The sequence below is a fragment of the Cheilinus undulatus genome, linkage group 13 (assembly GCF_018320785.1).
Source record: "Cheilinus undulatus linkage group 13, ASM1832078v1, whole genome shotgun sequence".
NCBI lineage: Eukaryota > Metazoa > Chordata > Actinopteri > Labriformes > Labridae > Cheilinus > Cheilinus undulatus.
Window position 1 is genome coordinate 2,860,720 of NC_054877.1, and position 14,409 is coordinate 2,875,128.

Here is a 14,409-nt window from a genome sequence, read left to right on the forward strand (position 1 = left end):
ACTTCTAATAAATCTGAAAAATCAGCTCTCTAAGAATATGCAGGATGCCAAATTTAACGTATCGCTAACTTGACTGTGATGTAAATGTCTGTTCTATCCAGAGACGCTGTGATGCCTCTCCACTCACATCAGTGGCCATCAGCTCCTCAGCATCATTGATGGAGGCCACGGTCGTCTCTCCTTGGGAGATGAAGGCGTAGTCATACGGGTTGTTGGTGATGAGCAGCATCTCTGAGAAGGCAGACAGAAATGTTAGACTTTATTTTAAAGGGATTTTATAGGAAAATGGTCTGAGGTGTTTGAGGTTACCCAGCAGCTCTGGTTTCTTCTGAGACAGAATCTGGTAGAAGATGTGGTAGTCTCTCTCAGCCTTAAGCTGAAAGGTGACACGGGACTTTTCCAGCAGATCTATGAGGACATTTGAGTGACGAGGATGAGGAGGCTCTCATCTTTAACAATGAAAGGTATTATTATCACGATAAATAGATGTTTCAAAGAGGCTGCTTACATGTTTCGATATCTGCTGAGGCAAGCTTCCCACTGGCTGCAAAGTGAATTCGGATGAATTTGCCCTGAAATGAATTGCAAAAAAGGAAAAAAAAAAAGTTTTTAATTAAAAGTAGTGCAAAGTAGGGCTGGGCAGTTTATCAAATTTTAAATCCTCGGACGTATTTGTTGTGTCACAGTTCAGTGCAAATACAACATACGAAAACCGTTACGCCCCTACTAATCTAATATTGTGTTGGTTATAATATAGAAAGAAACACTGCTTGTAAAATACATGAGATCAGGATTGCATAAATTCACAGTTGCAATGTTGGGGAAGAAAAATCACAATCAGATTATTTTTCCAAATTGTTCAGAAGCTTACAAATCTGGAGGAGTTGTCATTCCTGATGGTCTTGGCATTACCAAAGGCCTCTAAAGCCGGGTTAGCCTGGATGATTTGATCCTCCAGAGTTCCCTGGGTACAAGATCAGAACCTTTATTTAGTGAAAACCCTCTAAAGAAGATATTCTGTGTTGTGTATGTTATCCAGATTTGTACCTTTTTGTCAGAGCTTTCTTTCTTTCCACCTCCAGCCGCGATGCTGGCAAAGTACTGGATGACTCTCTTGGTATTGACAGTTTTCCCAGCACCAGATTCTCCACTGCAGACAGAAATGAAATCTGAACTGACAGCACCACACAGCTGGAGCTACATGGAGATGATCGCCTCATTGTCCGCCCTGATTGGCCAGCTCCCTTACACGTTTTATTGAGTGTTAGACCTGATATCGTTTCTTTTTTCTTTTTTTGTTTTCCAATCAGAATGATTATCTCAGTGTAAATAAAACTGTCTTAACCAATATCTAATTAGAAAAACAAATAAAAAAAACTATGTTATGTACCAATGCTAATCAGTTGACTAACACTAAAGCACACAGAGAATATTTTGGGCTCTGCTAAATGATATAAAAATCTGGACATGCATCATTTTCAGAAGTCAGAGAACAGTACTCACGTGATGAGGATGGACTGATTCTCTCTGTCTGTAAAAAAGAAATGAACATTTTAGGATATGAGTGTAGCTGAAGCTGAAGACTTTTTTATTTTTTATCTTCATTATTTAAACTTTCGTTTGTTAAAAGGACTGACGCTTTAGGTCTGGACTGCAGCGTGTTTACGGTTTTGCACGTGAGAGGAGAGTGTTTCTGTGTTATTAGCACTTTGTCAGGATTGTCTCCCCTCTAAACCTACCATTTAAATAGGAGAATTGATGTTGAATTAATTATAAAGTATAAACCAGGCCTATTGAATTAGTGGCCCGGGGCCCACATGAGGCCCAGAACCAACCCCCAAGTGTCCCAGCCTGTGGTCATGCCAGAGATGCAGAGGGCAACCTGATTGACAAGTTTTCATAAATTCCCACAGTATTTCAGACTGTGAATGCAACACTCCGTGTGATCCTAGCAACTGTCTACCAATAATGCACTGCCTAGTTTTGAAGCATGGCCAGTGATGTTGACACAAGTAGCTCCAAGATAACGAGTATAAAACACGTCCTTTTCATCTGTAGCTACATGTGCAAATTTAGTTTTTATGCACTTGTGCTTTTATGCACGTTTTCATGTGCTTTTGTCATGTTACCAAATTTAAAAGGGAGACTGTGAAAAAAAAGTGCAAATTTTCCTCAAATTGATCTGTACTGGTTCAAAATTTGACATCACCAGCTGCTTACTAGGAGCTGAACATTGGTGCCCCTGCTACATTTCTTGATTTAAAATTTGTCCCAGTTGAATTTGGATTGAATAGCCCTGGTGTAAGCTCCTCATTAAGGTTTTATATCTACTTTACACTCTGCCTGTCAGCAGATTGGTTTAGAGCTGTTTGTAGCTCTGATAGAGCTGATAGAGCATGGTTTAAGTCTGACAGGTAGACAGACAGAAAATAAAGTTCAAACTACAAAGAAATTACTCTCACTTATTACACACTGCCTGGCCAAAAAAAAAGTCGCCACCAAAAAAAGGTCACCCACTCTAATATTTGGTTGGACCGCCTTTAGCTTTGATTACAGCACACATTCACTGTGGCATTGTTTCGATAAGCTTCTGCAATGTCACAAGATTTATTTCCATCCAGTGTTGCATTAATTTTAATATTGATGATGGGAGAGTCTGACCACTGCGCAAAGCCTTCTCCAGCACATCCCAAAGATTCTCAGTGGGGTTAAGGTCTGGACTCTGTGGTGGCCAATCCACGTGTGAAAATGTTGCCTCGTGCTCCCTGAACTACTCTTTCACAATTTGAGCCTGATGAATCCTGGCATTGTCATTTTGGAATAAGCCCGTGCCATTAGGGAAGAAAAATCCATTAAGAAATAAGAAGTTACTCATTGCCTCAGCTGGGGTTAAATAACTTGTTGCCAGCTGAAAGATAATCGCTCATGCAGTAATTATCCAATAGGAGGCTCGTACCTATTAGCTTAGTTAAAACCAGGTGGCGACTTTTTTTTTGGCCAGGCAGTGGTAATTGAGTAGGAAAACATCATAGAAGAGTTAAACTGCAGTGTAACTAGCATGACAGGCACGTTAGAGTAACAAAACAACACATTTACTATGCTACAGGTGATTGGTATCTTGTTTGTGTGCTAAAAAAGACTGACTGGCTAAAAATTTCCTAATAGGGCCAGTAACTGCTGTCACATATCTACTCTTTAGCATGACAGATAAGAGAGATTTGCCAGACTCCATCTCTGTCATCAGGCAAATCCATCCTGAAAAGCTCCAGTCCACATGGTTTGTGCACACTGTTCTGACCAATCAGCGTCATTTGAAGAGAGCGAGGTGGTAGTTATGGGCGGGGTTTAGTTAGTCTAGCTGTTTGCAATGGCTGCCACAACATAACGGTTGTTTTATCATAACTGGACTGCGACCGTTACGGTGGAGTACGCTGGTGTATCTAATGGCTGCTGCTGCGGTAGCTGTTAGCTCGGATGTCGCAGTAGGAAAGTGGCAGTTTAATCAGAACTGGACCACATTTTCCTTTGGAACAAGAACTAAGAGCCACACTGAAAGCCTGTCTCGGCCTCTCAGCTGACCTCAGCGTCAGTTTATTCACAGCGGAGCTCCGCAGTGGTAGCCCGTCTGCTCAGGAGGAGCGCATGAGCACAACCTTATTTTGTCTTGGCCCGTCATGAATGTGACAGACGGAACGTTCCTCCAATCATCTTCCGAGAATTTTTGAAAAGTCCCGCCCTTCCCTAACGCTTTCTATGGGAGCTTTCACAGATGGATGTGAAATTGTTTCATGCAGTAGAGTTATGGAACAGTCTATCTGACGTGTCAGGTTAATTCTAGTTGATCTTATAGATTTATAGAATCGGTTTTATTTGTAGAAGAATGTGAGCTTCAGCAGGACAGGTCTGATAATATACTTTATGTATTAGATGTCATACAGTATGTTTAAATATTTGATCGTAAAAACCAACTCTAACCCTGATGTACATGAGTCTCAGTGTTCTGTACTGACTGACTTGTTCTTGTGTTTTTATATACTTTCCTAAATGTGCCATCCCTGGTGAACATCCTCTCTCAGGTGTGGAGGACTGAAGCGGTGTTGTTTCTGATCTAAGCATGGTTTCAGTAGTGAGTGTTGGTATCATAGTTGAACCTCGGTATAGAGACAGCGGTTGCGCAGGAGAGACTTGGTGCTCTTCACCCTGAATGAATGTTTTTCAGCATTGGTACTGACTATCAGCTACAGGGAGTTTGGAAATATTCAGAAACATCAGCAGGAGTCTGATCATGCAGCCCTACTTCCTGTGAGTAAACTGTTGAAATTACCAGTGAGCATGTACTGATAGGCGTTATCAGAGATGGAGAAGATGTGAGGAGGAGCTTCACTCCTCTTCTTTCCTCTGTAGGCCACCACTACTTCCTGGTTGTAGACCGGCAGCCACTTGTAGGGGTTGACAGTCACACAGAAGAGTCCGGAGTAGGTCTGTGAAGAAACAAAGAGCAAACTGCTTCACACGCTGAGCTGCATATGAACCCGAGACATGGCTGAGAAGATCATAGACCTAGACTTTGTTTCTGTAGGACTTTAAAAGCTTTTAACTCACGTAGATCATCCACGCTGCGTAACGCTCTTTGAGGTTAAACAGCACGGCGGGCTCATGGAGGAAGGTGAACATCGCCATGTCTTCAATTTTATCAAACTTTGGCGGGTTCTGAGGGTGGACGTCGCTCTCCTTCACTGTGACCGTCTGAAATAGAAGTAGTTGATATTAATACATTATAATGGTGTTAAAATCCTGTCTGCCTGCAGTCTAGACCTTTGACCAATAGAAAACCTCTCCCCACACTCCAGCAGCTGGTCTCTTTACTTCACAGACGTTTACAGACTGGAGTTAAAGAAGAGAGGATGCTGCACAGTGATAAACAGCCCTGTCCCTACTTTTCTGAGATGTGCTGCTGCCATCAAATTAAAAGTAAGCTAAATTTTTCCTGAAATGTTAAAATGTCTCAGTTTCATCATCTGATATGTTCTTTATGTTCTGTTGTGAATTAAATACATATGTGTTTATGAGGTTTTACCATCATGTTTTTGTTTACATTTCACACAGCGTCCCAACTTTTTTACAAGGTGTAAGTGAAAAATTATTCCAATAACTAAGTGAGTATTAAGAGTGTAAACAAGATGCCCAGAGTGAATGAAATGGCATCAAGGTAGAGTTTGATGGTCAAAACTCCCCTGGAAACGACCAAACGCCTCTCTATCACAAGCCAAATCCTGCACAGATGATCTACGTAGAAATCCACCTGATCACATGATGAAGTACAGATAGCCTCGAGAGCGTGGACACGTTGAGTATTGAGATGTAGACTTTGAGTTACTCATAGAAGACATGATGAACAACAGCAGTAGGCTCACATCTGAGTTTGTCTTTTAGTTCTGTGGCTTTGTTAGTGAAAACAAACACTTATTTTTCTTTTGTTCACAAGCTAAGATCACTCTAAGCATGCTGGAAAAGAGCCTCACACTGCTCTTTAACAACTGACTTAAACCACCGCTGGGAGAAGAGGAGGTTTTGATGTAATGCAGAACTGAATATAAGAGAGATGAGCAGTTAAAGGACAGATGCTCAGGTCAGATCCTGCAGTAAGAGTGATCAGCTCAGTCAGATTATTGTGTGACTTCCCTCTAAAATAGTTATGCAGTCAAACTACCACTTACAAAATCTAAAGACTTATTTCTATAGAACATGAGGGAAGGGAACATTGGACACTGGATATATTTAAAAGTATTAAAAACTCCAGTCCTCGTCATGTTTAGCAGATGTGTATTATTTTTCATAATTTTAACCCTATAAATGCCAGTTTATTTACATAATGCCGCATTTTCTGACACAAGAAAATGAAATATTTTATATTTGAAAAATGCAAAGCAGATTTTTTCCCTGCAGGGATTATCAGTCTGATATGTCAGTGATTAGCAGCAACACTGATTTTGACGTACTATTAAGTTTTGTGCAATAACAAAAAAACTTCACACTCTCTCTCTGAAAGCCCTTTTAGGACATTGGATATATTTCGAGATATTAAACATGAAAAAAAACTTCTTGTTAATTTTTTGGTCCTTAACTCCAGTCCTCATCATGTATAGCAGATGTGTATTATTTTTCACAATTTAAATTTTTCACCAGACTCTGACATCCATAGAAAACATCCAAAGTAAATTTAGTTGAAAAAATTAATTTCACTGATCTACAGTCACTGATATATCCTATCAGTTCAAACAAGGTCATTATCTCCCACAATGCCTCTCTGCAGACATTGAAAAATGGGGAAATTTGGTGGCATTTTTTTGGTGTGCAAATATTTTTACCTCTGAATGACTGAACTACAGAGGAATTAACAGGATTTCTTATTTCTGTGCTGCAGTGGCAGTAGAAAGAAAATAAGTGGTTTTAATGGTAGTCAGTGAACCTAAAAGGGCTTTAGGGGGGAGAGTGTGGGTTTTCTGTCTACACCGTGGAAAATTCTGTCTACACAGGGTGGATAATGAAATTTCAAAAATTCATTAAAAAATGAACATTTTTGTCAAATATCATCATCTTAGCATGATAACTGCCAAAGTAAGAGCAAAAATACAAGCAGGGCCTGAGGCCGGTCATGGATGCTGAGTGAGAGAATCCTCTCTGCTGCATTAGCAGCACTCAATCTAAAGGAGGAGGTTTCCCCAAAATACAACACTCAAACATGCTCTTAAGTTCAGGACCAGAGTAAAATTAGTTTGGTCATGTCAGTCACTCAAAATGTCCTGATATTCACTGCAAAGATCATGCAACAAAATGCAAAGAAAAAGTCTTAATGATGTGTTTTTCACCCCTTAGACCTAATAAAGCTGAAATTCACAATCTTGGACCTTTCTGTCTCTCTGGAGGATAAAGACTGTGTGATGGAGAGCAGGATCATCCCTGCTTTGTGTTATGTGATCCTGTCTCTGTCTCTGGAGGATAAAGACTGTGTGATGGAGAGCAGGATCATCCCTGCTCTGTGTTATGTGATCCTGTCTCTGTCTTTGGAGGATAAAGACTGTGTGATGGAGAGCAGGATCAGCCCTCCTCTGTGTTATGTGATCCTGTCTCTGTCTCTGGAGGATAAAGACTGTGTGATGGAGAGCAGGATCATCCCTGCTCTGTGTTATGTGATCCTGTCTCTGTCTCTGGAGGATAAAGACTGTGTGATGGAGAGCAGGATCATCCCTCCTCTGTGTTGTGTGATCCTGTCTCTGTCTCTGTCTCTAGAGGATAAAGACTGTGTGATGGAGAGCAGGATCATCCCTCCTCTGTGTTGTGTGATCCTGTCTCTGTCTCTGTCTCTGGAGGATAAAGACTGTGTGATGGAGAGCAGGATCATCCCTGCTCTGTGTTATGTGATCCTGTCTCTGTCTCTGGAGGATAAAGACTGTGTGATGGAGAGCAGGATCATCCCTCCTCTGTGTTATGTGATCCTGTCTCTGTCTCTGGAGGATAAAGACTGTGTGATAGAGAGCAGGATCATCCCTCCTCTGTGTTATGTGATCCTGTCTCTGTCTCCGGAGGATAAAGACTGTGTGATGGAGAGCAGGATCATCCCTCCTCTGTGTTGTGTGATCCTGTCTCTGTCTCTGTCTCTGGAGGATAAAGACTGTGTGATGGAGAGCAGGATCATCCCTCCTCTGTGTTATGTGATCCTGTCTCTGTCTCTGGAGGATAAAGACTGTGTGATGGAGAGCAGGATCATCCCTCCTCTGTGTTATGTGATCCTGTCTCTGTCTCTGGAGGATAAAGACTGTGTGATAGAGAGCAGGATCATCCCTGCTCTGTGTTATGTGATCCTGTCTCTGTCTCCGGAGGATAAAGACTGTGTGATAGAGAGCAGGATCATCCCTCCTCTGTGTTATGTGATCCTGTCTCTGTCTCCGGAGGATAAAGACTGTGTGATAGAGAGCAGGATCATCCCTGCTCTGTGTTATGTGATCCTGTCTCTGTCTCCGGAGGATAAAGACTGTGTGATAGAGAGCAGGATCATCCCTCCTCTGTGTTATGTGATCCTGTCTCTGTCTCTGTCACACTAAAGAGCAGATGGAGCTCTCTCTGCAGCTGCATCCAGGGCAGCTCTCCTGCCAGATCACTGACCTTTCCTTTCTCAGTCTGAGCGGTGACTTTGTCGCCCTCGCGGCTGGTGATGGAAGCCTTCACGTACTCCTCATCAGGGTCTGGAACAAAGCACTCCTTCTTCATGTCGAAGGGCCGGGTCTGGGCCTCCAGACGCTCCCTGTCTGACTTCCTCAGGTATGGGGCTGCTGCCCCAAACTCTTTCATGGCAGCGTCACCCATTTTCACCCTGTCTGCAGGATTTCACATCAAATTTAACAGGTGTTTTTAGAAACCACATGCTGTATACCAGTCTTATTTAATCTTTTTTGATGTTCACTAATTTTATCTTTAGATCCACTTACCTCACCAATCCCTGCTGAGAAGACTGAGCTGTAAGGGTCCTGATGGAAGAAGTGATGGAAACAAATTAGCAGTCTACACCAGCACAGAGCACAGGTGATGATTTAGTATCTGCACTGGTCCTCACTGTCCCAGTACCTTACCTTGAGATTGAATGGTGACCTATGGGGGTTTCACCATGAGTTCTCTTTATAAACAAAGCCCCCCCTACCAAATATGGAGCAGCGTTCAGGCTCCAAGAATGTTATTGTGTCTGAGTTAGGTTAGGGGAACATAAAGGGAGGGGGTTAATGAGTGGCACAGAGCAATATAGAAATCAGCAGGACAGAGTCTTATCAGTGATGGGGTCTTCAGGCGTGGCCATATTAGGAGCTCCATGCAGTGCCATGATTAATCATAGGTATCCTCAAGCAGACGGCGGACCAAGACTCGGTCTTTAAATAGACGCAGGGAATTCCTTTCTCCTCATCCCTCGCAGTAACTCTGCTTCTGTTACAGAAACAATAGACGAGCTCAACAGAAGCATCCTTACCCAACGCTGATCCGGATCCAAGCTCTTTGGAATGCTGAGGGGTTTTAATAGAAGCAAACACCCAGCAACACTTACTGTTAACATACAACTTTTATCATGACATCTAAACTCCCTATAATCACTTTACTGTTAACATACAGCTTTTATCATGACATCTAAACTCCCTATAATCACTTTACTGTTAACATACAGCTTTTATCATGACATCTAAACTCCCTATAATCACTTTACTGTTAACATATACAGCTTTTATCATGACATCTAAACTCCCTATAATCACTTTACTGTTAACATACAGTTTATATCATTTAATCTCATCTCCCCATAATCAGCACTAATCCCGTTTAATCTACAGATGCTAAACGAGGCAGCAATATTTTCATTTTTTTCTGATCTTTTGCTCTGATCTTTTTTTAATTGAGTGATGCTAGACAGAAGATGACAAGTGAGGGACAAAACATTTGCAGTTCAAACAATACAAACAGTGGCAACAAGACAGAGAGAAGCAGGAACTTGGATATAGATATGGATATAGGATATATACAGGTAGAGAAATAATTCAAGTAAATGAGATATAAAAAAAAAACTGATAGTGAACGAAAAAAGGGAAAGAAAAGGAACAAATAAATGGAGCAGAAAGGGGGGAAAATCATGGCAATAATAATAATGATAAACAATAATGTATAATTTGGATTCTATTGTTATTATTATATTTCATCGTACCATGTCCATTCTCTGGTCTCCATTTCCCTCCTTCTTTTCAGCATTATCTTTATTAAGCTTTATTCTTATTTGCACTGCTCGGGAAAAAAAATCTCTGTTCTGCTCTGAAACTATGTAAATGTAATTTGTATAAATTGAATCTATGCTGAATAGCCTCTGCTTTGCAAAGCTAAATGTAAGCTTAAGTAAACTGCACTTTGGTTCTTCATTCTTATTATTATTCTATTTAGATTTTATTACATAGTCTAAATAACTATTTTTCTATAATTCTTATTGCCCCCGTGTTTTTTAGTCCTACTCTTTTATCAAAGCCTATGCAGTTATATAGAAAGTTTTATATATATGTAAATATATATACTGTATATATATATATATGTAAATATATATATGTAAATATATATATTGTATATATATATATATATATATATGTAAATATATATACTGTATATATATATATATATGTAAATATATATACTGTATATATATACATACATATATATATATATTTATATATCAGGCCTGTTAATATAAACGCATTAATGCTCGTGATTAATCTGGAAAGCTTAATGCATTAGAAAAATAAAAATGCAGTTTAGTCATATGACTAAGTTTGACCACAACTTCCTCCCGTAGTCCTCCTGCGTGGATGTTTATGTCCCTCTGATGAAAAGGTTAAAGGCGGCTCACACGCAGCCAGCGGTTAGGAGACAGAGCCAGGTCTCCTCCATGGAAAATTTAGATTTAGAAACAGCCTGATGGAAGTCTGGATGAAACAAAAGTTGTGTGCATACTGCAGTGATGAACTGTCTTTACACTGAAGTACAACGAGTCTGAAGAACCACCTCTGGGCAAAGCACATCTTTACTAATGTTAGCAAAGACGCTAACAACAACACGGGATCAAGCCATGATAGCTAATGTTGCTAATGTTAGCAAAGACGCTAACAACAACACGGGATGAAGCCATGATAGCTAATGTTGCTGATGTTAGCAAAGACGCTAACAACAACACAGGATCAAGCCATGATAGCTAATGTTGCTGATGTTAGCAAAGACGCTAACAACAACACAGGATCAAGCCATGATAGCTAATGTTGCTGATGTTAGCAAAGATAATAACAACAACACGGGATCAAGCCCTGATAGCTAATGTTGCTGATGTTAGCAAAGACGCTAACAACAACACGGGATCAAGCCATGATAGCTAATGTTGCTAATGTTAGCAAAGACGCTAACAACAACACGGGATGAAGCCATGATAGCTAATGTTGCTGATGTTAGCAAAGACGCTAACAACAACACAGGATCAAGCCATGATAGCTAATGTTGCTGATGTTAGCAAAGACGCTAACAACAACACAGGATCAAGCCATGATAGCTAATGTTGCTGATGTTAGCAAAGATAATAACAACAACACGGGATCAAGCTATGATAGCTAATGTTGCTGATGTTAGCAAAGACGCTAACAACAACACGGGATCAAGCTATGATAGCTAATGTTGCTGATGTTAGCAAAGATAATAACAACAACACGGGATCAAGCCATGATAGCTACTGTTGCTGATGTTAGCAAAGACGCTAACAACAACACGGGATCAAGCCACAAAGACGCTAACAACAACACGGGATCAAGCTATGATAGCTAATGTTGCTGATGTTAGCAAAGATAATAACAACAACACGGGATCAAGCCATGATAGCTCCTGTTGCTGATGTTAGCAAAGACGCTAACAACAACACGGGATCAAGCCATGATAGCTAATGTTGCTGATGTTAGCAAAGATACTAACAACAACACGAGATCAAACCATGATAGCTAATGTTGCTGATGTTAGCAAAGATGATAACAACAACAACATGGGATCAAGCCATGATAGCTAATGTTGCTAATGTTAGCAAAGATGCTAACAACAACACGGGATCAAGCCATGATAGCTAATGTTGCTAATGTTAGCAAAGACGCTAACAACAACACGGGATCAAGCCATGATAGCTTATGTTGCTAATGTTAGCAAAGACGCTAACAACAACACGGGATCAAGCCATGATAGCTAATGTTGCTAATGTTAGCAAAGATGCTAACAACAACACGGGATCAAGCCATGATAGCTAATGTTGCTAATGTTAGCAAAGACGCTAACAACAACACAGGATCAAGCCATGATAGCTAATGTTGCTGATGTTAGCAAAGACGCTAACAACAACACAGGATCAAGCCATGATAGCTAATGTTGCTGATGTTAGCAAAGATAATAACAACAACACGGGATCAAGCCCTGATAGCTAATGTTGCTGATGTTAGCAAAGACGCTAACAACAACACGGGATCAAGCCCTGATAGCTAATGTTGCTGATGTTAGCAAAGACGCTAACAACAACACGGGATCAAGCTATGATAGCTAATGTTGCTGATGTTAGCAAAGACGCTAACAACAACACGGGATCAAGCTATGATAGCTAATGTTGCTGATGTTAGCAAAGATAATAACAACAACACGGGATCAAGCTATGATAGCTAATGTTGCTGATGTTAGCAAAGATAATAACAACAACACGGGATCAAGCTATGATAGCTAATGTTGCTGATGTTAGCAAAGACGCTAACAACAACACGGGATCAAGCCATGATAGCTAATGTTGCTGATGTTAGCAAAGATACTAACAACAACACGAGATCAAACCATGATAGCTAATGTTGCTGATGTTAGCAAAGATGATAACAACAACAACATGGGATCAAGCCATGATAGCTAATGTTGCTAATGTTAGCAAAGATGCTAACAACAACACGGGATCAAGCCATGATAGCTAATGTTGCTAATGTTAGCAAAGACGCTAACAACAACACGGGATCAAGCCATGATAGCTTATGTTGCTAATGTTAGCAAAGACGCTAACAACAACACGGGATCAAGCCATGATAGCTAATGTTGCTGATGTTAGCAAAGACGCTAACAACAACAACACGGGATCAAGCTATGATAGCTAATGTTGCTAATGTTAGCAAAGACGCTCACAACAACACGGGATCAAGCTATGATAGCTAATGTTGCTAATGTTAGCAAAGACGCTAACAACAACATGGAACAAAGCCATGATAGCTAATGTTGCTGATGTTAGCAAAGACGCTAACAACAACAACACGGGATCAAGCTATGATAGCTAATGTTGCTAATGTTAGCAAAGACGCTCACAACAACACGGGATCAAGCTATGATAGCTAATGTTGCTAATGTTAGCAAAGACGCTAACAACAACATGGAACAAAGCCATGATAGCTAATGTTGCTGATGTTAGCAAAGACGCTAACAACAACAACACGGGATCAAGCTATGATAGCTAATGTTGCTAATGTTAGCAAAGACGCTAACAACAACACGGGATCAAGCTATGATAGCTAATGTTGCTAATGTTAGCAAAGACGCTAACAACAACATGGAACAAAGCCATGATAGCTAATGTTGCTGATGTTAGCAAAGACGCTAACAACAACACGGGATCAAGCTATGATAGCTAATGTTGCTGATGTTAGCAAAGACGCTAACAACAACACGGGATCAAGCCATGATAGCTAATGTTGCTGATGTTAGCAAAGACGCTAACAACAACATGGGATCAAGCCCTGATAGCTAATGTTGCTGATGTTAGCAAAGACGCTAACAACAACATGGGATCAAGCCCTGATAGCTAATGTTGCTGATGTTAGCAAAGACGCTAACAACAACACGGGATCAAGCTATGATAGCTAATGTTGCTGATGTTAGCAAAGACGCTAACAACAACATGGAACAAAGCCATGATAGCTAATGTTGCTGATGTTAGCAAAGACGCTAACAACAACATGGGATCAAGCCATAATGTCAGATCTGGATTTGTCCCCACAACTACAACATCTAAGCTAACTAATGTGACCTTTAATGGGTCACCAGAGACTGAAGACCATCAGCATCGTTGACAACAAGGGGCTTCAAGACGTCATCCAGGTCTCCTCTGATGGCCAGTACCACAGAACGCCTACGAGAACTACTGTCACAAGAATCATGAACTATATGACAGCTAGAAAGGCTACTAAAGTGGAGCAGCTGGCTGAGCTACATTTATCACACTGAGCAGAGACCACTGGACTTCAGTCAGCAACTTCAGCTACCTCAGGGTAACAGCACACCTGATCATTCACTTCAGTTATGAGTTATTTTCTACCTGATGTGTTTGTCTGCTGGGCTCTACTGCAGTTAATAAATACTATTGCTCAGTGAATTAAGACACTCTGATTTATAAACCACAAATAAGTTTAAAAATTCTAGTTTTTTAAAATATACTTGTACTAATTTATATCAACCAAAACTACAAGTAAATGGTAGTATTTTAAATGTTAATTTATAGATAATTATAATAATAATATGATAAAAATACATTTTTTAGTAAAGCACTCTGAAAGTGCTGTACATGAAGCTGAAACAATGAAAATAAAGACTTGATAATAAGAACGTTTGAAAATAAAATAAAATACTGAAACTAAAGAAATGGTGATGTGATTAACTTGATTATTTTTTTTAATCAACTGACAGCACTAATATACTAAAAAAAAAATATATATATATATATATATATATATATATATGAATTTTCTGGATCAATTAAAGATTTAAGATTATTTATGCTATATAACA

At 40.1% G+C, this 14,409-nt stretch overlaps 1 protein-coding gene across 1 annotated transcript in view; it reads right to left on the reverse strand.

Annotated features, from left to right (window-relative positions):
- LOC121519849 (myosin-7) overlaps positions 1–8,588 on the reverse strand; it is a 10,051-nt gene extending 1,463 nt beyond the window's left edge. The window contains exons 1-10 of the mRNA XM_041802886.1: positions 8,487–8,588; positions 8,164–8,375; positions 4,603–4,746; positions 4,325–4,481; positions 1,504–1,531; positions 1,048–1,150; positions 872–964; positions 509–572; positions 310–408; positions 128–231 (exon numbers count right to left, since the gene is read on the reverse strand). Of these exons, the coding sequence (XP_041658820.1) occupies positions 128–231; positions 310–408; positions 509–572; positions 872–964; positions 1,048–1,150; positions 1,504–1,531; positions 4,325–4,481; positions 4,603–4,746; positions 8,164–8,364 (993 nt within the window). The 5' untranslated portion in view covers positions 8,365–8,375; positions 8,487–8,588. The remainder of the gene's footprint in view (positions 1–127; positions 232–309; positions 409–508; positions 573–871; positions 965–1,047; positions 1,151–1,503; positions 1,532–4,324; positions 4,482–4,602; positions 4,747–8,163; positions 8,376–8,486) is intronic.
- Between the last annotated feature and the right edge of the window lie 5,821 nt (positions 8,589–14,409).